The sequence below is a fragment of the Colius striatus genome, chromosome 11, assembly GCF_028858725.1.
Source record: "Colius striatus isolate bColStr4 chromosome 11, bColStr4.1.hap1, whole genome shotgun sequence".
Taxonomy (NCBI): domain Eukaryota; kingdom Metazoa; phylum Chordata; class Aves; order Coliiformes; family Coliidae; genus Colius; species Colius striatus.
Genome location: NC_084769.1, coordinates 16,207,845 through 16,233,271, shown reverse-complemented (window position 1 = coordinate 16,233,271; position 25,427 = coordinate 16,207,845). Strand labels below are relative to the sequence as shown.

Sequence of the window (25,427 nt, the reverse complement as noted above, 5' to 3'; positions counted from 1 at the left end):
AAGCCTTTTACCAATATATCTCCAGATTATGTCAGTGCCAGGACCCAGAAACAAGGCATTAAAAAGCTGTTCCATGGCCTTCAGAAAAAAAAGCTGAAGTCCTTTCTTACTGGGAATTACGGCCTTTTCAGATCCCTAGAAGAAAAAGTCTACCCTTGTGTTGGTAGGCTAGCTGGTAGCCAGTAGATCAGCTATTCCCAGTGTAGTCTCAGCATCTGAAGAGTCCTGGCAGTCTAGCTGTATGTAGATCACTTGTTCCCCATCTTCTCCAAAGTGCTTTTAACTCTAGGGGAGGTAACATAATACTTTTTTTTAATCCTCCAACTCTAGCATCAGAGGACATTTCCTGTCATTTTCTGTTGTTCCCTGGTGACTCCTGTTTAGAGCAGGAATTCCTTACCCTCATCCTCCAGATATAACTTCTTTCACTCTGTAGCACAACACTGTCAATTTTGGAGAATCCTTCACACAACTCACTGTTTTGAAGTGATTTCTGGGGATCTCTGAGGAAGGACACTGTAGGCATATCCAATCAGGCTTGCATACATGTTCTTACTTCCTCTTGTTCCCTTTTTCATCTTCCTTTCTTCTTTGTTCTCTTGACGTGTGTGCTCCTGGTTGAGAGCTGCTGACAGAGAATGTCCTTGGGTTTGTTGCCTCATGTTGGTGTGCTGCTGGCATCAGTGTTGTCAGAAACATCTGAGCTGCATGCGGACCTGAGAACAAGTGCTTGGTGGGGAAATGTGCGTGTGGGATGTGGATATGGGGGGCAAGGGGGGGAATGGATGAGGGCAAAGTGAGTGGGATTGGGAAGCTTGAAAGCTGGAATGCTGAGCAGGGGGAGATGCTTGCTTGAAAGGGGAGGTTTGTTGAAATGCCTTGCTGTCCCTCCCTCCTCTTGCTGTCCCCCTACTCATGAGTGTTTAGGAATGAGGCCGTCATGCATGTTAGCCAATGACCTCCACACCTCGGGCATCCAAGTGTGAGTGGATGAACGTGCCTGGAGCTCTGGGTTCTCTTGGGACAGAGGAAATAAATTATCAACTGCTTGGCCTTGCAGAATCAGGTCTGCATTGCTCTAGTTCTGTCTCTATGCCAGGATACATTGTCTCAAGTTGTAGGAAAAGATCTGTTCCTTTCAGGCTCTCCCAAGGCCTTTAACTTTGCAAGAACTGTAACTTTAAAAGCAGAGGCCAATGTCACACCCCATAGATGAGATTGTGCAGCCCTTTTGCACTATTCTGTAATATTCTGTTTTCAGCTGTGCATAGTTTTGCGAAACTGTAACCACTTCTGCTGAATGTCCCCTACCAATATCTGTGCTTCTGCATGACTTGAGGTAAATTGATTAGTAATTTTTTTGAGAACTGAATTTTCAGCCAAGATGATTCAGCTGTTCCTCAGAACTAGGCTGGGAAAATAGTTTTACCTTTATCCCCATTGAAATTCTCTGGTAACCAACTTTTTGCTAAATCTGTCATGATTGTGACTTGGAAGCACAGACTTGACACTTGGCCAGGGTGTGCCCTTAGGGAAAGGCGTGTGCCTCTTGCCATTCCTTTGAAAAAGCTGTCCAAGTTATGAACCAACAAATGCCATTGTCATATGCTCCTTGCATCTCAGTTCCTTGAAAAATTCCTCTTGACTGTGTGTCAGAAACAGTCCTGGCCTAAGGACCAACTGGAAAGGCAAGAACAGGAGGGGTTCATCATTGTAAACAAGTCTGGGGAGACTTTTCATAACAGAAAAATATTTGTTACTAGCCAGAGTCTTGCTGTTTCTTTGCTGTCTGGAATGATATGTGAAACTTTTTTCTACCTTGCCCCTCTTCCAGTGTAGCTGGTTTCTGCCATATGGAGGAATATTATATTCTATGATTAGAGCCTTAGTTCAGGTGTTGGGAACCGCTTAGTCTTAACCCCTGCAGATGTCAGTACACCACCGTGGAGAAAAATTCTTACCTGTGGAATGTAAAACTAAATGAACTGCACAGAACTCCTTCCCCCATCTACTTCTCCAGTATTAAAAAGACTATGAGTTAGTATCAGGCACTTAGGTTAGACTCCAGAAGAAATAAGGATGCCTGATTGGGTTTTGTTTTCCTGTATCTGAGGCAAAGTATATCCATGCAGTAGGAATTCAGTGAGTAGGCTAGTGTACAGTAGTGCTGCTGCAGTGTGTTGGACTGCAAGTGACTGAGCAAAGATGATTCTTAGAAGCCTGTGGAGGCTTCAAATGTCTTCATCAAGTGTCAGAGCAGTGAAGCAAAGAGCTAATGGAGGCCACTGAGTTGTGCTGGTAAGCACAACTCCTCGTAGGCCTGGCTCATACTTCTCTCTCTTTCTCTTTCCCTCTCTCTCCCTTTCTCTCTCCACGTCCTTCAGTGACAGCACCCCAGCGAAAGCAAATAAAAGCCCCTCGCCTCCACCAGATGGATCTCCCATCACCAGCCCTGAGAACAAGACTGTCAACCATGAGCTGGAACCATCCACTTTGGAAGCGCCTGGGGCAAGCATCCCAAAATCACCATCTCAGGTAGTGTCCCCATGACATTGGCCATGTCTCTACAGTATAACCGCTTTTGGTAAAAGCTCTGTGAGTCAATGACATCCATCAGTTGCTTTTTTGGGCCTTTTCCTGCTACAAAGCACAGAGAATATGACATGACTGTTGTTCTCCTTCACTGTTTTCTGAGAGGTTCCTGAGAATGCAAGTTGCTCATTGGTCATGCCTACATCATGTAGGGAAGAACTAAGCTGTCCCTGAATGCCTTTACAGGGGGAAAGCCAGTAATGTGTTTGCTGTCTGGTAGGATGGCTAAGAAGATCTAGAGAGGATGGAGTTGCAGCTAAGCAAAGAAGTTAGTTCTTTTTAATCTGTGAAATTCAGTCACCCACTTTCTTGTCAAGAACTTCCTTAACTGAGGAAGGTTCAAAGAAAAAAAGTTTAATATTGATAAGTAGGAAAACATCTGTACTTTGCATGATGTTTTAATTTAATCTCAAGATGAATATTACACCAAAAATAAAGGTGTTAATTTCTTTATAGCCTATGAATATAGATACCAGGAAGAAGACTGTCTGTTATATGGAGTCTGGTACCTTCCATGTGCTCTTTGTTAGTCCTTACACAGGAGATACCCAGCAACATGTTTGAAACAGCAGATGTAGCTTCTGCTACTCAGCATATCATATTATATGTTTTACTTTGGGATTTAGGGAAAATAAAACATTTACTTCCTCTTCCCATCCCTCTGTTGCTTCATGAGGGAACAGCCTAGAAGTAACTAGGCCAAATTTATGTCTGGTGCCAATCCTTGCATTTCAGTAAGTGGGACACTAGGGAGTAGTTTTCCAAGAAGAATTAAAACTGAGAGGGATTCTGGCCAACTGGTAACAGAAAACCTATTGCTTCAAGAAAAGAGATGAGTGCAATCCAGAACTTCCTTGCTATTATCCAAATCCAGGCCTGTGGTTTGATTGTCTCCTGTTTTTGAATAGCCTCTCACAATATTTTTCCCTCCACCACATTTTTTATTTTGATTGTTATCTAGGGACAAAAAGGGGTTGTCTGTACATTGGCAAAAGGGTCTTCAAGCCCTGTGAGATATGTGGATGCCTGGCAGTGTCTTGCGAGGATTTCTCCAGAGTCTCTGCGCTGCTCAGCATTGCACAGCCTAGAGTGGCTTTGTCACCCCACTACCCTGGCTAGGTCCTGTACCCAGGGTATGTATGGGGAGAAGAGGAGATAGTGCATCCAAAATTGCCTCCCCATTTTTTCAGAGATTGCAGTGACTTGATTTAAATATGGAACAAGAAATCGGACAGACTTATTGAGCTGTGCACTGCACTCACCGTGCCTGCGGACTTCTCTTGCTGAGTTTGGCTTCTTATCTTTCCTTTAAATAGTACACATAAGCCCTATTTTTGCCAGCCTGCAAGTGCTTTCTCATTCACTTGCTGCCTTCCTGCCCACAGGAATGGGGCTGGAGGCACCCCATGTTGAGCAAGCAGAATGTTCCAGTACAGCCCAGGCTGAAACCTCAGATGGGCCACAGGCAAGGCTGAGATGGCGTTTGCAGCAAATGCTGCCATCGCCTGGCAGCTCTTTCCCTATATATTTATTCAGCCTCACTACAGCGAAAAACAAGAGGTCCACTCTGTATTTGTGCTTGGTGCTAACAGATGGAGCTGGCTCCAGAAGGAAGGAGGACAATGACAGGGCTTTCACATTTGGAGCCAAGCCCTATATCTGTATGGATAAAGTCTAGAAACCAATGTGTGTCAGTGTGCCAGCCAGCTGCAAAACACAGAGCCAACAGTGCTTGACTTTTAAGACTGAAATTTTCCCAGGTGTTGTTACTTTTGACCTATGGGTAAGTGTTTTTTTCTGAGGACTTCTTAGGGAGGGTAAGGGCCTCATCCTCTTGGACCTCTGGCTTCTACCTTTCTGAAGTACAAATGCAAGCCATAAGTAAAAATACTGTGGAGAGAAAGACAGCAAAACAGGAGAGACCAAATAAATACTGAGTTTTGAACTGTTCCTTATGCAAGAAAAAAGCATCTCCTTTACTGTGCTTTAATTCTCCAAACTAGCTTATTTCTGTCTTTTGGAAAAAGCAACTGCTGTCAGGTCTCCGCACTGACTGACTTGATGATGACACAGGAATTCAGGGGTCTGTGAAATTTCAAAGGTCGGGCATTTGCTCTCAGTTACACCACTGAAACACTGTAATGTCACTTTTGAAATCAGAATACTGTTGAATTTAGGTGAAGCTCTGTGGGATCAACATCAGCAGAAAAATTTTAGAGGATTTGTTTTATTCTGAGCAGTAAAGTTGTTTGCACTTGATGAATTTCCAGGTATAACCCAGCATCGACATGCAGTCATGTTGTCTTTGAAATATGGTTTTAGACTGCTGGATTAGGTTATTGGGGGACTGGAACATCCCTCTTAGGAGGGAAGGCTAGGAGGTCTGGGGCTGTTTATCCTGAAGGAGATTGAGGGGAGTCTTTATCAACACTTAAAAAATGTCTAAAGGGTGGATGTCAAGAGAATGAGGCCAGTCTGTTTTGGACACTGGAAGTTCCACTTGAACATGAGGAGAAACTTGTTTCCTGTTCAGGTGAGGGAGCCCTGGCACAGGCTGCCCAGGGAGGGTGTGGAATCTACTTCTCAGAAGGTTTCCAAACCCACCTGGGCGTGTTCCTGTGCGACCTGATCCGAGGGAACCTGCTTTAGCAGGGGGTTGGGCTGCTGTTCTGTGATTCTGCTGCTGGAGGTAGTGCTGGACACTGTGGAAGTGGTGATTTCCAAGGCACTAATGCATTGGCAGGAAGGAGACTGACTACTTTAGGAAAAAAAATAGCATAATGTTTTTGACTTTTGAGTTTGGAGTTGGACCCTCCCATTTCTGTGGTTGGTACCTCTATTCTGAGAACAACTTTTCCTTGAAATTTCTAGTCTCTTCTTGCAACTGACAAGCAGGGTTTTTTCAGGAAGGAATTGTTTTCATAGAATATAGACACCACCCTCTGCAAACAGTGAGAAGTTGGAAGTGAACACACTACTTTCTTTATTTCCCCATGCCAACTATTCAGTGGAGAATGTGCATACTCACACTCTCTGAAGTAGGTTGACCCATTAGAAAACTGGGCATATTCTTAATCTGAATAAATGCCCTGTAGACCTTAGAGGAGTAGATCTGGTAGAGGAGTGTGAACACAGAACTAAGAGTTGAAGATTGCTGTGTTTCACATCTGGGCCTGACACTGATGAACTGAGTCCTCATTGTCAGGTCTCTGAGTCTTGTTGCTTTGTGATCCTAGGTATGATGAAAAGATAAAGTACCTGTAAAACATCACTGTAAATGGAAATCATTGTCATTGCTGAGCATTGCTGTGGTGCTGGGAATTTCTGTGGTTGCTTTGTTCCAACACAGTAGCAGCTCCTGATTTGATCTGTAAATGATCATTGTTCTTGGGTACAGGAAAGATCAATGGAGGGCCTACAACAGCTTCCCACGATGTTTGGGATGCAGTGAGTGTCAGACTGAGTCTTTTAGCGTGATGGTGAGTATTAGGAGGGATTGGAGCCACACGGTTATGTGTTTTCTTAGATCTCCATTTGGGAAACACTGCTTCATTAGTGTCACTGCTTCATTGGTGAAACTGAGAGCAGAATTGGACCTACAGCAGTCATAGCTTCTCAGGAGCTAGAATTGTTCCTGTGTAAAGCTGAGAAGTGGTAAGATGCTATCAAGAGCTCAAGAGCTCCTTCAACAGGGCACACTGATTACCAGTGCACCAGGGAACAAGTACTGGGGAGATCAGAGTCTGTCCTTGTGGTCACCTGCCCATAACAGGACAAATGCAGTCTGATCTCTTATTCCTTTAAGTGTGGTAAGTATGGCAAAGGGAGGCACTGCTGGCCTTGTCTATTGAATCGTGTTTTCAGTACCTGATCTGCTCCCTTCCCCTTCCCAAAAGTGGTTCTTTTGAAGGTTGCACATGCTTTAATTATGTATGCATGTCCTGTCAATGCATATTAATTGTGTTACGCTTCTCCTCTGCAGAGGGAAACTTGCCCACGGCTGAAGTGTAACTAATGATGCCAAACCTTCTCTGGACGCGTGTGGTTGTTTTTTGTGTTTTGTTTAAATTCAGCCCTTCACCCTCCTTCCCTCTCTCTTCAGATGGAGTTGATTGGAGCCTGCTCTGTGCCCGTGGTTGTGATTTCCCCTACCTTCAGTTTTTGTTGCTAACCTGGTTCCTGTCTCTGATTTTTTTGGGTGTCGCCGTCTGTGCTGTGGCTGTGTGCTCACTTGCATGCAGTTGAGGAAAGGGCCTCCGGTGCCTCCGCCTCCAAAAGTCACCCCTTCCAAGGAGATCAAGCAGGAGAACATCATCAGTCTGTTTGATGACAATTTTGTCCCCGAGATAAGTGTGACAACCCCTTCCCAGGTTAGCTGCTATGCCCTGCCTGATATTTGTCTGCCTCTGAACTTTTCCTTTTGACCTTTCTTCTCTTTGGAGGTGTCAAGCCGTGAAATTTGGTCAGGTAAAGGAGGAAGGGAAGCTCAGCATTGACCCTCAGAAGGCAAAGGGTTAGACAGCAGGCTAACTTAGATGGAAGAGTGGCTAGAAGGCAGCTCTGACTAACATGTTGCCCCTTGAGAGCTTTCATTCGTAGAAGAAACGGGAGAAATGCAACTGATGAAGATGACAGAAAGTAATACCTGCATTTGTTCAGCAGCAGTGCACATGGATATCAAATCCCATGATATGCTCTCTCCAGACCCACTCATCCTGCCTGTGGATAAAGCATGTGACTTCTGCTCCTGTACATTCTCAAGTGCTGACCCTGGCATCTGTGCCAGTTCTGGGAGAAGGCAATTCTGTGCTTTGTGTATCCTCACACATGGACTTTGTGGTTTAAAGCCCACACCTGCGTGGGAAAGGCCAACAGGAATTTCATGAAGTTCTCCTTGCAGAGAACAGGTACCTCCAGTTCAGATGGGCAGGACTACTGTGAATTCAGGACTGCTGACACTCTTCACCAGGCAACGGTTCCCATCAGAATATTTCTTTCTTGTCATTTGTCTCTTTTTAAAGCCCCAAAAGCAAAAATGTTTTCAAAATATCTATTTTTCTCTTCACTTTCCTTTCAATTGACATCACTGCAGGAGAGAATGCCCAGGTTAGGGAGTTGTGTGTTGGATCTAGTAGAATGGCAGTCCTTATGTATACAGGAGCCTGACCAGATTTCTGGCTGTTATCATGAGACACCTGCATCTACTTGTAAAAATATATCTACATCTATATATATTTTTTTTTTCTTAAATGCTTGTTAAAGCTCAAGTAATGTCTTTATCAGTGCTCACCTGTGACTCATTCCCTAACTACTCTTTGCGTCACGCTGCTCCATTGCCTCTGGTCTGCCACCTTCCACCCAGATGCTGGGGAGCAGATGTGGAGTGGGGAGGAAAGGTAGTCCATGTCAGATTTTGAATTGCAATAGGTAAAGCTTGCAGAGCAGAGAGGTGATTTGACATCAGTATTGGAAGGTGGGGACCACAGGCAGCTGAGCAACGATCATTTTCTGTGTTTCATTCTCCTTTCTGAAAATGGACAGCTCTGCCCCGTGATTTGTATCATGTATTTTTGTGTGGATGACAGCCCTTAGTCAGACATATTCTTCTGCACCTGCTCAGTGCACTGACCCAGGGTGGGATCTGCTGTGACTATCAATCAGATAGGAGTTCTAAGGGAGGACTCTGGTTGCCAAAACAATCTTCACTGAACCACGCAACAGCCACTAGCATTCAGTGTGTTGCCCAGAGCCATTCCTGTCAGATGTCTTAGCTCCAATGAGATGTCTTGTGGGAGTTCGGGGTAAAGACAGGAGGTGCTAGCCCTTGCATCTAAGTTCTGAATGGCAGGTAAAATTGGTTCATGACTGGAGCCTTTGATGTCTCACTATCAAACAAAACTAAAGCTTGGGATTGGAGCCTCTCTGATGTGATGTCTGGATGTGTTGGAGGAGTGTACTAGAACTTCAGTTGGCTTTCTGCATACCGGTCAAGGTTTACTATTGTGAGATGGAAGAGCTTGGTTCCTTGTCTTCATACCTGTGGATTTCAGAAAAAAATGTTCATAGGAGGAGAAAAACCTGTAAGGGATTGGAATAAGGGGAAACTAGAAGTGAAAATGATGGTGATGTGGATTGTAGTCAGAGGACTTTCTCTTAAATTGTGTCTCTTGCTGCTTTCCAGGAATTTTTCCATTACAGAGCTGCAATGTAACTGAGGAGACCAACTTGCCACACTTTGTATGTTGTTGGAAAAGTAGCTGAAGCAATAGGACCAGTGAGCTGGGAAGTCAGTGGGAACAGGGGCAAATCCTGGCACTTCCTGGAGAGACCAGCTTCCTCTGAAGCTGAGTACAAGTGTCTTGTATTGGTTAGGTTAAATCTAAAACCCAAAAGTGATTGTTTCTGAACACTAATGACAATGTCCTTTGTAGTGACCATTTTATTAACAGTAATCAGTGAATGTGCCGTCATTGTCTTTCAATGGAGTATTAATCAGTCAGAGGGACTTATTCTGTTGACTTTGGGAAGCTTAGCCATTCTCTTCAAACTTAGGCTTTGTTAGAAGATTTGTTATGTGCATGTATCTAGGGAGTGATCCAAATCCCTTAGCTAGGGTGAGCTGCCATATTCTTTGTTTCTATCTCAGAAGGATGGAGGGAATTAAGAGCTTTAGGAGTTAGGTCTGAAGTCTCTGCCTTGGTCCTTGTTCCTGGGGCAAGTTGTATGGATAGCAGCTCTTCTGTATGTGGCTGAGGGAGTGTGTCATGGGCTTTCAGTACAAAAGCAGCTGGATGAGCTATGTGGAAGAGATACACACAGAAGAGAAGCCCTTCTGAGTCATCAGTGGCAGTGCTCCTTTTAACCGTGGCAGGTGAGGTGCTTGCGATATGTCAGCTTGTTTGGCCAGGTGGGAAGATAAATGAGTCCTGTGGAGAGGGCTGTTTCGGGTTCCAGTGGCAGCCATGTGAACTGACTGTGATGATGGGCACCAAGCAGCTGGGAGTCACATCAGGTGTTTGCATTGCCACCATGTCTTCAGTGCTTGCAGCCTCAGCTCCTAGATATGGCATACCCTCCCTCTACTCTGTGTGTGTGTGTGTCTCTAATGCTCGTACTGCTTTTCTTCCTCACTGCTGCCAAGTTTGATGCCCCTGGGCCCTTCCAGGAGGGAGCCAGCCTGTTGGATCTGGATTTTGATCCCATTAAACCAGATGCCACTGTGGGGAAGACCCCCACACCTGCCTCCCAGGTTGGTTCATATCACCATTCCTTCTCCCTTCATAACTGACTTATTGCCAAGTGTGGTGTGAACTGCACTCATGTGAATAACATGGACCTGAGCTGTGGGTGGCTGGGCTTCATGCCCAGACCTGTACCTTGCAGATGGATACCTTGGTCTTCTCTGTAAGTCCAGTGAGAATCAGGTGGCTATTATCTTGGCCACAGTCTGGCACTAGGTGTCTGTGGGATGCTTGTGCTTTGCTCTGATTGACAACTTAATGTATGTCCCTCCCTAGATTAGCATCCTCTGTATGCTATATGGATTTAAACTGTTATTCTGTGTATGGGAAATGAGCCTCAGTTCTGTGCTCCTGCTATAAATTGCTCTTAAAGGGATTTTGAGTGAATAGACACCCTGATAATCTGCCATTACTTAAGGTGAATAAAGCCATAGATGGATATTCAAGTGACGTGAAGCTTTTCTTTATCTGGGTGGAACATAGCCTCTGCTCATACCTAAGAAGTTTCCTCCCTGAGCATAGTGCTGTGCAGTGCAGTATCAGAAAGACAGAAGGTGCCTAATTCTGGTCTGGCCTGTACCTTGTCCTGTCTGCTGGCAGAGGCAGGTGGACTGTGCTTCATTTTATGTCTAAATGACTGAAGGCGTTGAAATGCATCCTGAATATGGCTGTTGTCCCCACCGATACTTTCCATTTCATACGTACAAAAGGTTATTTTTTGCCCATGGTTACCATTAAAATTTGTAATAAACATAATTGGGATGTTTTCAATATTTCTCCAGTATTGACATGTCAGGTAGGGCTATATGATACAGATTTTTGTAATGAATAGACCTCTCATTAGAGAGATCAAACTTGATGCATTTGATTCTTCTCAATTAAAATACTGTCTCAGCAAGATACTAGTTATTGTCATAGCTTGACACACACTCATATTTCTAGAACTTGTAAGCGGGCAGATTGGCATTTTGTGTGTGATCTGCTGACAGAACAAGCTGCATGCCAGGATAAACTTTTGGAAAAAAATATTTACCAGTATTTTTTTTTTCTCCTGAATCACCAGTTCTGACTTGGATAACTGCTTATACTGGTGTAGGGTATGAGGAACTTAACATGGAATTTGACTTAAAATGGAATTATCTGTTACCCTTCCAGCAAGCAATAAATATTACACTGAGTGTGTTTTTCAAAACTGCTCAGCAATAGCATCTTTGATGTGCTAACATATTTATTAGTAGCTACAGAAAGTCATTGAGAGAGTCTGAAATCAATACCCTCTAATGGTAGCCACAGTACAAAAGTGAGAGAAATTCACCTAGTTTCCATAGCAGTGAAGTTGATTTTATATAGGATGAGCACTGTGGCAAAGAGGCTAAGATATCTTCACTACTAATCCAAATACACCAATTGTGTATTTGGATTAGTAGTTCTGAAATCATAATATCTCCATTGGGTGTGGATATATGGGAGCATATTTAACCCTGATGGACCATGATCTCATGAGATTTGTTTTCTAGCTATGTGGTCTGCCACTGATAACTGTATGGAGCTTGGCTAATCTCTCTTCATACTACAAGTAGAAGAACTCCTTACTCAAATGCCCTGGTATTTACATTTGAATATGCAGTGGGGAGGGGTGTATAAATTCTAGCACTAAACAAATATTTTTACAACATGTAAAGGTAAATGCTGTTGAATGTGTGTGTCTGCTTCAGTCTGATCAGTGTCTGTAATGTTTGTACTCGCTGAAGTAATCATGTATAAACATGTTTTATTTTGTTGCTCTTTGACATGCTTAGTCTTTACCTTGGGATTTATGGGAGGTAAGAACTTCATATGGCTTTCATCTCTCATTATGTACTGTTCATATGCCAGTGCCATCTCTGTGTGCATACCTGTCTCTTTTCCGTTGTTGCTTTTCTTTTCTGCACATCCCAAACCAAAATTGCTCCATATGCTGCTGATTCTACTTTTTCCCCTTCTGTGGAGTTCCACAGGCAGCCAGATGTTTGCAAATCAGGCCTGGCATTCTGAAACTTATGTCTCCACCATTGCACAACCCCATTGCCTTTCCCGGCTAACATATTTTTCCTTGCTTTGTCATGATGCTGTAACATTCTCCTCAAACTTAATCTCACTATGACATCATCCTCACCCTCCACTGGCTGATGTTTCCTAAACTCTGTACATCCTGTTTGTCTTGTCTGCAATGCATAAATGTCTCAGCTGCCTCTCCTTATGTCCTTTACCATTGGATATACATACATGTTTTCAATTATCTGTGGTGTTTGCTATTTGTTGGCCATTGGTTCCAAAAAGGCTGATGTGAAATCACTCAGCCTGTGTCCACACAGAAAATGAAGTGCAGGCCCAAGGCCTACCTGGCACATCTCAGCTGCAGCTTTGGAGCTTGCTGACAAGGGAGACCCTACACTGCATCTGAATCAAATCCAGACCCTCATTTATGCCCTCTAGATATATAGGGCCTGGAAAGGTCTCAAATTGCTGCAGATTAACCCATTGGGAGATATTTCAAGTGCAATTACTTTTGAGCCCTCCATGACAAACAGCCAGCAGCATGGGCAGAAAATGCTTGGTCTGGGTTCTCAAGCCCTCTCCTATAGCTGGCTATATCCTATGATGTAGATGCAAGCACATGTCCTTGGCTTATGCTGAGGAATCAGTACTGCCAACCTGTCCATTCTCAAGGACCAGACCCTCACCTAGAGTGAGTACCTGGGAGAACATGACTTAGTCTTTTTTGAGAGCCTGGCCTAAAGACTCACTGTAGCCAGTGCTCTCCTTCACATGAGCTTGGGTCGTGTTGAGGAAGATGTCTCCCGTGTGTGTTTTATCAGCCTTCAGTGTTTAGCGTCTGTCATTCACCTGTGTGTGCATTGTCAGCCTGTCTTAGTAAGAAAGAAAATAAATCTGTTTTGGCAAGGAAAGATCTCGTGGCTTTCAAGTGACTGGAAAGGGAGGAGGTATAACTGGATCTAATTGAGCTGTGCGTACAGTCTGGGGTGTGAAAATGTCTTTGGCCACTTCTTCTGTCCTGGAAACTGATTTCATCCAAAGGACAACTTAATCAACTGGGGAATGCTACTAGACAAGATGTTCTCACCGTGCCACTTCTCACTTTGCCATATCATACATGGTTAAAGAACTGGGGAATCTGCCTCTTGCTCATCAAGTCCTCTGCAGTGTTTTTACTCTAATCTCGTTCTTAGCCATTTAGGAGACTTCTTGCAGACTTACATAGTCCCATATTCTGTGAAGTTAACAACTGCGTAGAAACTTGGATGCAGCAGAACTTGCTTAGTTCTGCAGACTAGGGAACTTGGATTTGGTGTGTTTGATGCTGATCATGGAATAAGCAAAGTTTTCAAACCCCTTCTCCCTGTAGTATCTTGCTGTGACTGTAAATGCTTTTATAGGCCTTGGGGTGCTCACAGGTACATAAAATAGAAAAAATAAGTATCTGATATGAAAATGCCCTTTGAAATCCAGAAGACTAATTTAAATTTAGTTTCTCTGGTTATTAAATAATGGTTCTGCAAATTAGCTGCTTTTTAAAACAGGAACTTACCTTGATCTGCTTTTCACTTGTCCACATAAAAACTATGTGTGGCCAGATAGAGTTGGGCTGGCTTTTCTCCCAGTTCTTGTTTTACTGAATCCAAACAGAAAGCAACCTGGGAGTGAATCTAATTAAACAGGAGAAGGCTTTGTAGAATTTTGTAGGTACCTTAACCCTACCAAAGCTGGTGTGGGAATCTTCTGCAGGCAATATAGGCCTGTAAACATGGTGAGGGCAGACATGAGAAAAGAAGTGAGAGGAAAGCACATGCTAAATGGCACCACTGGGGCAGCTGAAAGCAAAGTAATGGCTTTTTGTTAAATCAAGGATTTGTTTCTTTGTTATTGCTGCTGTTATTAGAAAACTACTTTGAGTGTTGTGCCAGTGCATGGCTAGTAGCCAGTTGGGTGTAGAGGTAAGGGTTCCTGTGGTCATTGCTTCACTCTGGGCTTTTGTAGGGTTGGGACTATCCTCCCAGGTGCTGCCTGGCCAGTCTCCCAAGAAGCTGATCTATAGCATTGCTGCAGTTTCTGGAAGAAGCGAATAAATGTCTTTAATTTTGTGTTAAAACAGAGTTAGCCTGACTTCAGGCAAGGGACAATTAAAAATTGAACTGCTGGAAGTGTACTAGAAGTGTATGTTCAGTCTCTTGTTGTGCACAGAAACCTGTGTCCCCAGGCTTCCTAGAACACTCACTACCAGCTGGTGATTCACAGGTGATGCTGGTTTCTCTCTGGTGATGACAGCTTTTGTGCATGAGAAACTCCCCTCTCCACCATCACAAATGTCTGCATGTGCCATGTAGAATATTCATAGAAAATTCTTAGTAGTATTCACAGCAGAATCCCAATTTTTAACTCATTGCAGCCTATCCAAAATTAAATTGGGTGGAAGCTAGCACAGTTTTTAGTTCAGTTTGATTCAGTGCTAAGTTCCACACATTATTGCCATGCTCCTCTGTGTCTGGGGGTTTGCAAAGGCTTCAGTATTCCTTGACTGTTGATCTTTGGAAGTAGCTTATTGAGAGATCCTTGTCCCTTGGTATGTAAGCAGGCTTGTATTCACATACAAGCAGGCAATGTGTATGTAATGATAGATACTGTACATATGTAAAGTAGGTCTGTGATTTAGATTGTGAAAAGGAGGCACACAGGACCTCTGGTGTTTCATTGATCTCTTCTGGAGTATTGCCGGCTGCTTGGCGTAAGTGAGGGCATGCAGGCTTTACTCTGGTTTCACTGGGTTGCAGAGAAAGAGGGAGATTGAGTGTCGGGACCCTGAGGTTCCTCACCTATTTGTCAGAAGATGGCAGCATTCAACAGCGTAGAGCACTTGGGCAGGCTGAGCTGCACTTCTCTGCACACACACGTAGGTGTTACCAGTGTAACTCTCCACCTGGATGGCTTTTGTATTGCAGCCTGCAGAAGCAGCCCATGCAGGAGCTGAAGCAGCTGGATCAGAGGCAGCAGCTGGAGCTGAAGCATCTAAAACTGAAGCTGATTCAGGATCGGTAAGCACCTCGAGGGACAGAGTCCATTTTCTCCATTACATTCCTTTGTCATACAGCAGATCTAGGAGGCTGTGCTGAGAAGAGAGATATGTGACCTCTTGGAAAAACACACCCCTGCCACCCCAGCAGTTACAATGCTCTTATTCAGAGACCAGACTTAGTTGTTGCATTTTAGCTGTGTAATGCCAAGGGAGAAGCTCTGCTGGAAGATCCACAAAAAGAACTGTCCCTTCACCCATGTTGTGAAGCCAGCCCACAGCCTATGCTGTGCTAAGCCTGTGTTGTCTGCTGGATTCCTTCTTGCTCACCATTTACTTTACCTGCTCTGAGCTCTGCCAATGTCCCCTGAATATCCAGTGTTCCTCTTTTTGTTCTTGACACTGCCACCTTTTCAGGAGAATGGAGTAGGTCCCATCTCATGGCTGCTTGGTTCCTGTGGGCTGTCACGTTCGAGTTGTCTGTTCCAGGAAAGGCCTACAAGAGCTGTGTCGTGACTGCAGTGAGTGGGAAATGCCAAGCACCCTCTCTACCTTTCTGCAGCCTTAAGCAAAGGAAGACAGTGGTCACCATTCCTGTTTTACCACTGCTATCTCTGCTGTCCTTTGTGGTGTTTTTGTCACTGACTGCTGTGCTGGGAAAAGCTGCTGGAGCTGTGGGTAGGGCTGGGATGTGGATCCTCCAGTGTGGACTTGGAGCTGCAATTAGATTGGATTCTCTTTTCTCAATGTTGGTTTTTTTTTCCCTTCCGTGGCCACTGCTGCCTACCAGAGCTCTCTGCCTGCTGTTGTTGTGGAAACTTTCCCTGCTACTGTCAATGGCACTGTGGAAGGAGGTGCTTCGTCTGAAAGAGCTGACATGCCTCCAGGATTTCTGTTCAAGGTGAGTGTGTTGTGGTGGGGCACTGAGGTCCTGATGATTTTGTTTCTGTAACAAATTAACTACTTTTTCTCTGTATGGTCATGAGCTATGCTACATTGAAAGGGAGAAAGGGAGTTGAAGGAGAGATACACCCTACTCTCCAGCAGCCCAGCTTCATGCAGCTCTACATGCTTCAAAGGACTGTGTAGACCACTGGTGTCTTAATGTCTGTCTGTGCTGTGTAGCAAATTCTCTCTGCTGCTGTTATTTCTGACAGTGGTGGTGTCAGTCACAAACTCTGGATAGTAGATAAGAAGTTGTGCTCCAAACCAGAAAGGTGAAACTTTGATGCAAGCGGCAAATGAAGAAGAGCTGGAAAGATCAGTAGGATCAGAGGACTTAGTGTCTGGGGAAATTAGAAAGTCAGGATGAACGGGGGAAAATAGATGATTAGACAGGGAAATCTGGTGGATGTTCTGAATAAAGCAAAGATCACTCACAGCTTGTTTCAAAGGTGTGGAGGAAGGAGTGATTCTGGGTGAGGATAGGCCACAGATGTATTATGCATGATGGAATATGGTAGCAAGACAGCACAGATGCAACATGCCCTGAAAATGAGAAATTACAGTCTCCTGCTGTATGAATGTGTTTCTTCTGCTTTAGCCATGTCCAACCTTCATATTTTTTTGATTCTGGAAGTTCTGCCAAAAGGAAGAGAATGACAAACCAAACCCTTGAAGAACAATAGGAGTCTTGTCACATTTAGACTGGTTGCAGGCAGCATTATAGACTGCATTGCTCGAAGTAGAGAGCTGTGGTTTGTAGAAAAGCTGTAATGCAGACATTGATCGCAATTAGGCTGAAGAGCAAAGAGAAAACATGGCAGGATATAATCACTTGAATATCCAAACTGATACTCTTCCCTACCTTTCCCTGCTTGCTGTGACAGAAATGGGAGGCTGTAATCTTATATTGTTTTTTTTGCAATCCATCTGCAAGAAGAATACAGGGCACCATTTGAGTGAATATGAGCTTCCTACTACATGATGTTTTGAGGCCTACACCGGGGCAATTCAGCCCTCCTAAGGAAGGATGGGGAGGTGCTGATGCATAACAAGCTGAATGTCTTTGTAACAAAGGCCAGCTGCGTGGCAGGCTGTATAAGCAACTGTGCAGCCGTTAGGTTAAGGGAAGTGCTTATTTCTGTAGGTGTGACATTTGAGATCCAAGTGTGCCCTGCCTCTCGCAGCAGGTCAGATGGCACCAAAGGTACCTTCCAACTGGAATCATCCAGTGAATCAATGAAGTGGAAAGCCTCGTCACCCGTTACAGAGCTGGGTGAGAGAAGGCTGGCCTAACCCAAGCTCTCCTCTCCCCTCCCCATAGGTCCAGGCCATGCATGATTACACGGCCACTGACAGTGATGAGCTGCAGCTGAAGGCTGGGGACGTGGTGCTTGTGATTCCATTTGAGAACCCTGAGGAACAGGTGAGTGGGGAAGACAATGTGTGAGCATGGGTTGGGTAGGAGTCAAGGGGATTTTCAGAGCTGCTTCTTCTCTCACTAACAGTCAGCTGGCTGGATGCAGAGTCATCAGTTTGTGGCTGGGAGAGGTGGTTGTCCTTGAGCTCAAGATTGGCTTCCTGCAACAGAGGGGAGGATTCTGCTTGTTACTGTAAAGTGGAGACATCATCCTGCATAAAGCATGTGAAGTAGCTGTGGCTTTCTATATCTGGCCAGGGCATCTGAGCCAATACAATGGCTTCCCTGTTCAGGGAGCTCAACAGAGCTCACATTTTGCCTCCTCGTTGCTCCTAAACTTGATGCACGTTCCCTGTGACCACTTCAGTGCGGACTGAGGCATTGGCAGGAGCAACCCACAGTTTATGATGATGTTCTCTTCCCTTTTGAGAAATGCTGGAGCTCTGAGAAAGCAGCTTGCCATGGATGATGTCTTGCACTTCAGCATAGCAGTGGCTGTTTTCAAAAGACAGTATTTGGTCAGGAGATGGCAGCAAAATCAAAGATTGGAGCAGGTTGCCCGGCCCCAGAGAACAGTCTTACTGTCCATCTTGAATTTATTTGGCAATGTTTTTCTTTAAGCTATTTCTAGAAGCCTTGAGTAAATCCTCCTCACTTGCTGTGTTTGAGGGCTTCCAGCTGATAAAGTCTGTGACAGTTTTACTACTTTGGTTGAGGGAGGTGCTATTTTTGTAAAATTTATGCTCATATCTCCAGGTTTTTGTTTGGAAAAGAGAGGGAATTCTCCAGATTGATTCAGGAGTCACCAGCTTTTTGGTTTGGGCAAAGCCCAGACAAGATCTGGATTCCACAAGGGGTGAAGGGAAGGGGATGTAATTCATTGATCACAGCTGATGTGGATCCTTTTTGTGACTCAGCTGTTGGCTATCTGAATGATGGAGGCAGATCTTGCTGCTGCCTGTGAAATGGGAGCTGTAATGGGCCAGCAGTTCCTCTGGGGGAAGTATGGGGAAGAGACAGCGATTCCTTCTGGAGACAAGACTTCACTGAGTGCACCTGCCCTGCACAAGCCTTTGTGAGCATTTCTTTGTCAGAAAGCTTTCTAAATGGGCAATGAGTGGTGACTCCCCCAGTTTCTGTGGCAGGAGATGGCATTTGTGGAGCAGAGTTTTTCAATGCCCTATGTTTGCACTCTAGCTGGATGTGGGTGCAACAGCCATGAACTCAAGACTCTCCAAGCTGCAGAGGGTGAGCTCTGAGTGTTGCTAACATGATGCTGTAGCTACCCTGAAGCACTCTAACCCTCCTACAGTGTATTCCGTACTACAACTCATTTCCCTAACCTTGACCATACCCAGACAGAAAATGTTGGCTGTTAATATGTGCATGAACTGTGCACGTGAGTGGAGAAAGTGTAGGATAATAGACTGTGATCTGTGTCCCCATCTTGCAGCTTAGGTCTGTGGATACATCATCTAGGCCTGGATTCATCTCTCTTGATAAAAGAAAGAGTTGAGGGCAGCAATGCTTCTAAGCTGGGACCTCAAATGACATGCTTCAAAATTGTCAAGGGCCAATCTGGCTCCTCATGTCTAATCCTTAGAGCTGAGGAGACCCTTTGTAGCAGGCTGCAGTGGGAGTGATGCATGCTGTGTGGCACTGATGCTATGTGCAAATGACTGAGCTTTCCTGCTTGCTGTGCTGTGAGCTGGAAGCTGCCTTCTAGACAACGTCTTCCACCTGGTCGTTTGTCTTCCTGATTTATGGCATGTCAGTCCTTCTGCAGCCCCTGCAACTGGCTGCTGCAGATGGGCTCCCATCTCATGCCGTTGCCGTGACATCCACTGAATGCTCAAATCTGAGGCAGCAGCAAGGGCTAAGGGAGCCTGCAAACACCCAGTGCAGCCTGAGAGGAATGGGGATCTCAGATACAATGGCTGCACTGAGCTGCTGCCACATGAAATGTGCAGAAAACAGGACAAGAGGGCAGAAATGGCACAATGGCAGCAGAAAGCAATCTATGCTCCACAGATCACCCCGGTAAGGGCTACATCTCTCCTGCACTGTGCAGTTATTTTAAAGAACATGTTTCAAGTGAGACATTCCTTATCCTTGGGTAAATACCCAGGTAATTCCTGACAATTCCAGGAAAGCAGAAGTGTCAGAACAACTGTGTGAACCATATGCACACATGCCCTGTTTTCCCACAGCTTAAAGCATCTGGTGGCCTGAGTACTTCTGCCTTGGCAAGTTATGCAGTTGGATGTGATAACATATATCTCTTAAGTGAGCTGGGTGTGTGCTTTGCCCAGAGGAATGGATGCAGAACAGGCTATTGGGTATCTCATCTCCCATGTCCGTTGGATGGAGTAGAAATGTCAATCCTAGACACTCCGCAGGCAGAATGTCGGAGGTCTGGTTCTCCTCCTGAGCAGGTTCTACCAGGCAGGACCCCATTTGCCTCAGTGAAAATTCATCTCTGTTTATATACGTATAGATTTGGTGGCTAGGGAGGACCCTTCTGAGAGACCTCAAGACCTAAATTGGGAGTTTTGCCAGTCTCACCACGTAACGGTGCACAACAGACTGCTAGGTGTTGGCAAGCTGAGTTGAGCTCTTCAGCTTGCTATTTTCACAGCCCAGAATTTCAGCGTAGCAAACAAGACTCATTTTGCCTGTACCACCTCTCTACAATGCTAATCATCCAGGTGCCCTGACCTGGAGCAGGGGATGAGCACCTCCAGGGAATGATTCATCCTTTCCTGTGCCCACGATGAATGGGAACAATTACACTGTGGAGGTGCCCATCTCTTTTATGATTATGGAGAATGCTTAGACCCCTCATGTTTAGATTGTGAAAGGTGAGATAAATGATTCCTATCCTGTAGCTCTACAGCGTTTCTTTGGCAGAATTTCTACTGCTTCACTGTGTGTAATGATGAGATGTTTCTATTACACTTGTTAATGGTTTGCAATTTCATTGTCTCTAGACACTCTTGAGTCAGATAGGAGTTTGGTACCGGCTCTGGTGGGATGTAGCTTTCTCCCTCTCTAGAAGGGAACAAAAGCATTTTTTTCTTCTCCCCAATCTTCTTCCTGGATTGTGTCCAAGCCAAATATGAGCATGGCTTTGATAATGCCTTCACACCTCCTCGGCCTGCACTCTAAGAACAATAAATCCCTGCTCACATCTATCCCTTAACATCTGATCTCTGTGTTCTCCTCCAGGATGAAGGATGGCTGATGGGCGTGAAGGAGTCTGACTGGATCCAGCGTAAGGAACTTGACCAATGCCGAGGAGTTTTCCCTGAGAATTTCACAGAGCGGGTGCAGTGAAAGCCTGAGCCCACCAGCCTTATCTCTGCTGGAAGAGAGCAACACTTCTGGTAGATAATTGGAAAAGAGCGGCGAAATGAAAAGAAGAGAGTATTTTAAAGGAACAGAAGCTTGAAAAAAAAGTCAACTTGAAAGGGTGTGTTCGTCTCAAAGGGCAAGGTTTCAGAAGTAAATTGAAATTCAAAGTGTTATCAAAATATATACGTATTAATAATAATAAGGAGTCAAATACCCTCTTCCCCCTTTGGTTTTAACAGTATTTGGATTCAGAGGACTGATGCAGAAGCAACTCGGTGTGTTTCTCTAAATACTGCATTGACTGAATTGGTGAGCTGTCAGTCTGATCCCTGGAAAAGGCAGTATTTGTCTAATGGCTTGAGAGTAGAAGCTGCATTTGCTCTTGGGTGGGTTCATCTGTTTTGTCTTGAAGGTGGCTTGCATGGCAACCGTAAAAACTCAGCCTTCCCTACACGTTCAACCTACAGTAGGCCAAACTTTCTGTTATGCTGTTGAAAAAAAATATTTAGTGTATAGTGTTCACCAATACAATGTATGTGCGTGTGTGAGCGTGTGTGTGCATTTTATTTTCTTCCTTTAAAACAACGTTACACAAGCTGTGATTTTTTTGTACAAGTAAAGACAGGAGAAACTACACGGAAAAGGCATGGAGAAGGTGAAATGTGTGAAGCTGTGCTCAGTCCAGAGTTCTTTCAAATGCAAACACCGAAATTCTCACAGTAAGGTTGGCCTGTGGAGGGGGAAATGGACAAATTTAAGAAGAGGAACAAGACAAAACAAGAGGGTGCCATTCAGATGGCTGTGAAATTTAGGAGAAGGAATCCTCTGCTCCCAGAACCCTGTAGGTGATTTCAGAAAAGCTTAGATTCGTGTAGATGGAAGATAGCTCTAAAATCTGTCTGGTTAGAAAATTTGCTTTTTAAAGAAAGACATAAGGGAAGAAATTACTCTTTTTTTTTTCTCTGAAAGAACATCTAAGAAAAGCCAAATTGCTTTCTGTGTTTTTAATTGGAGTTGTTATTCATGGAATTGTGTTTCTTATTTTCCTTTGAAGAGTTCTGTAAGTGAAATACTGTTAGATCAGCTTTCTCCAGTGCTGTGCTGGTTATCAAGTTAACCTCTATGAAAACCGAACTCTTGAAGTACTCATTTAAAGTGGCTGCATGACTTCATGATATTTTAATGCATTAGAAAGGCAGGCAAGAATATCAAAAGTGTCAGTGTCAAGACACTCTGCAGTCTAATACCAATGATGAGACCTTTCCTTTTCTCCTGTTTGGTTTTGAGCTTTGTTTTTTTTTAGTTTAAAAAAGCAGATGACAGGGCTGTTTCAAAGTGCATATTACACCTGTTGAAATAAGCTGGTCTGACTCTCCAAGACTCTGAAGTCCCACAAAGGTACTTTAAACTTTACTTGAATACTGATGCAGCTGACAAGCAGGTTGGGCTATTATTTTTTGTATTGCTTTTTTTCTCCCCCCATCGTGATCTCTTTGCCTTGAAGGGATTTTTAACAGTGAGGATACCTCCTGCTGTAAAGGGACAAGATTACTCTGGAATAGCCTTCCTAACCGTTAGGAGCTGGCTTTTGTCAAAGATGCACAAAATGCTGACACATGCTAGTGAAAATCCCACCTTTTTCAATCTCTTTGATCATTTGTAGGACAATAGGGAAAGCATTGTAGGGCAAAAGGGGTTGGTTTGTTTTTTAAGTTTTAGTTCAGAGGGACAGATCAGATTTTGATTGGAAAATATATTCTTATAAGTGCAAGAATTGCTGGAGCTCCTCCTGCATCCAGCTTGGGAGATGATCTTTGCTAGTTATTTACAGCAGTGTAACAGACATCAGAATATGTCCCTTATACCCAAATCCCTTCTCTTCCTATTTTTTTTTAGGGAAACATTAAGGAATTTATATTTTACATCATTGTTACAAACCCCAATGGTATTTAGGAGTAACTGCTCACAATACAGAAGGACTGGACTCCAAATTACAGTGTTGTGAGCTGTTGCTTTCGAATACTGCCCTGTTGGATTATTTTTTTTGTTTCTTTTTTGCCAGGATTGGCTTTATTACTACTCTTTCCCCCAAATACCTATTTTTATGCATTTCTGACTCCCATTACTCCTTTAAAGAATATTCATAGAATAAATATACATTTAAATAAACATAGAAATATATATATTAAAAGTGGGTTGATCCAACTAACATAATGCTGACAGCTTAAAATGTTTATTTTTATGCAAAACCTGTGGATTATTGTTTTGTGGTTTGTTGTTATTTTTTTTTTAACAGAAATGACAAGATTCTAAGTACCAGAGCTGTGACTTTTTGTCATGTCAAGCATTTAGAAAGCTGTGCTGATACCTAATTTATTATGGGGTTGTGTTTTTTTTGCTGTTGTTGTCTTCTGCTGTGTTTGAACCAGATGACTCTCCCAACAAAGATCCTTGTAAGGCCTTTTCATTTTATTGAGCTTGCAGAGCACCTATCCAGTACTGTATTGTCCCTGCAGAAGTGGTAGCACTCTGTAAAAAAGGGATGTTGTTTTCAGGTCATGTGAATGATGCTCAGATGTTGCTAGTGGGGGAGGATGTTGCCTCTCACCCATTTGCTTCCCCCCAACCCCCCAAACCCCTTGCTTAGAGCATGCAGGGTATGGGTCTTGCCTTGCTCATGAATAAGTGGTGTCAGCACTTCTCAATCAGACTCTAAAATTGCAGGACCCAGCCCACAGTTTATAAAATGCCTTATCTGAGAGTAGGATGACATAGCAGGAAGCTTGTAGATGGCAGTGTTTTTTGGAGCCAGGACATCTTATCTCCTGGGTCCTGTTCAGCCCATTGTAAACAGCCACAACTCCTCCCATTTTCAGTATTTTTACATCTGCTAAATACCTTGATTCTGGTTGGTATTACCTGGTGAAATGAGCTTCCCATTTTCTTTGGCTCAGGACTGATTCAAATAGAAAGAGTGACAGTAAACTCCCAAGTAGGCTGTGCCCACAGTGGTTTTTCAGTTTGCAGGCTGAACTGAAAAATCTGGGGAAAAATGTTGCAAAGGTGACCTGAGACAACTTTTATTTGTTTGTTGGTTTTTTTCTCAATGAAAAAGGAAAAAGTTGAAACATACAAACACAAAAAAATCCTTTCAAACCAAACCCAAGCATTCATTGGTAGGGTTGCTTTTTCACTTTTTAGAATACATGATGTGACTTGGGCTATAAAATGTTCCTTTGAAGCAAAAATGTGAAACTTTGTTTTGAAAATGCTGAAAGAAAACGTTTTAATGTTAATAGTGTTTTTGCCTTTGACTTTTTGTTTAATCTAATGACTGGTTTCACTTAACCCTAAGCTGCATTTTTTGGTGAATACATTATCCACTGAAGAGAACCCAAAGAAGCCTTTTGCCCAGTTCTGCTCCACTGGACACATTTCAGGGATTACTTGGCATCTGGCCCAGCAAATCTGCTGTTTCCCCATCTAATAATCTTCCATGTCATTGTTTTACTGAGTGAACAATAAAAGCATCTCTCATCCCATGCCATTGACTGGTTTTGTAGCGTGGCTTAGAAAGACATTCTTGTTCTGTCGGTCTCAGTTTGTTCACAGATTTATGACTATAGATTTATGATGCTACTCCAATTTGAAGCTAATCCCATTGTGCAGTGGGAATTATCATTTGCCCAACTGATAAGAAATAAGACATTGCTTTTTCTTCCTTTCTCTATCTTAGCTGTGTCAGTAATATGTTTTATTAGGTTGAATTAGGGAAAGGTCCCAGGGTGAAGATGAATATGTTGTTCCAGATGAGACTCCTGTATAGTCTGTGCTACTTTCCATGGGCATTCCTCAACTGTCTGCTTTTACCACCTTTGCATTTCTTGGCGGTGAAAGTGATGCAGTAAAAAGGGTTGTGCACGCCTCATTCCAGCTGCTGAGAGCTAATCCTGCTTTGTGATATGTTTGCCACAACCCTTGAAGCTTTGTTCACAGTTGCAGAACCCTTTCCTATGTGACTACTGAAAGATCATGGCCAAGGCACACCCCCAAGTCAAAGGGATCCATCTTTCCTATGACCTGGAGGAGGTGTGAGGGCAATTGGAATGTCAGCTCAGTTAAGTTTTGCAACAGCCTGTTAAAGGAAAAAGGCCCAAGGCTAAGGAGATGCTGGGAGAGGATGGAGGGATGATATTTTATCTTTTTCATATTGGATTGTTGCACTGACTGCCTCCACCTCTTTATTTAGGGCTGAGAGCAAAATGTGACTGGTAAAGATGCAATTGGTCAATAAAGTGACAGATCTCTCTCCTGCAAAGGACACAGAGTTCAGAGTTTCTTGCTCAGTGCCAGACAGATTGAAGGCTCCCTGCCACTATTGTAGGTATTTTGGATGCTGTGCAGTCCATACTCCCAAAACAGTTCAGGTTCCTTGCTGGAGGATGCAGATGTGTCTCAGCCCTTTCTAGGACAAGCTTACTCATCTTCCACAGACAAGTCCTAAGTACTTCTAACTCAATAGCCTCTGATTTCAGTAGCCTTTGTGTCTTTCAGCATCTGATCCCACTCTCCAGCTCTTCTGGCTTCCCAGCCTCTCTCATGCTCATAAAGGATGACATTAGTATAAGGCACTTCCCACCAACCTAAAGTGCAAAGCCAGAAGATGCACATACATGTCCATCAGCAAATCCTGTGCAGTGCACCTTGATACTACTGATACAGGGAAAACAAACAACAGCTTTTCTTCTCTGAGCTGTCAAAGGGAAGGTAATCCTCAGCACACAGGTACCATCACACCTGGTACTGGTAC

General features: G+C 43.9%; 1 protein-coding gene across 8 annotated transcripts in view; it reads left to right on the top strand.

Moving 5' to 3' along the window:
- BIN1 (bridging integrator 1) overlaps positions 1–24,164 on the top strand; it is a 97,725-nt gene extending 73,561 nt beyond the window's left edge. For 3 of the 8 annotated variants that reach the window (XM_062004545.1, XM_062004550.1, XM_062004548.1), the window contains 8 exons: positions 2,385–2,535; positions 6,834–6,962; positions 9,734–9,841; positions 11,633–11,656; positions 14,831–14,923; positions 15,692–15,802; positions 17,168–17,269; positions 20,492–24,164. In XM_062004545.1, the coding sequence (XP_061860529.1) occupies positions 2,385–2,535; positions 6,834–6,962; positions 9,734–9,841; positions 11,633–11,656; positions 14,831–14,923; positions 15,692–15,802; positions 17,168–17,269; positions 20,492–20,599 (826 nt within the window). In that variant the 3' untranslated portion in view covers positions 20,600–24,164. The remainder of the gene's footprint in view (positions 1–2,384; positions 2,536–6,833; positions 6,963–9,733; positions 9,842–11,632; positions 11,657–14,830; positions 14,924–15,691; positions 15,803–17,167; positions 17,270–20,491) is intronic. The other 5 variants (XM_062004547.1, XM_062004551.1, XM_062004549.1 and 2 more) reach the window with 3 other exon arrangements.
- The last annotated feature ends 1,263 nt before the right edge of the window (positions 24,165–25,427 follow it).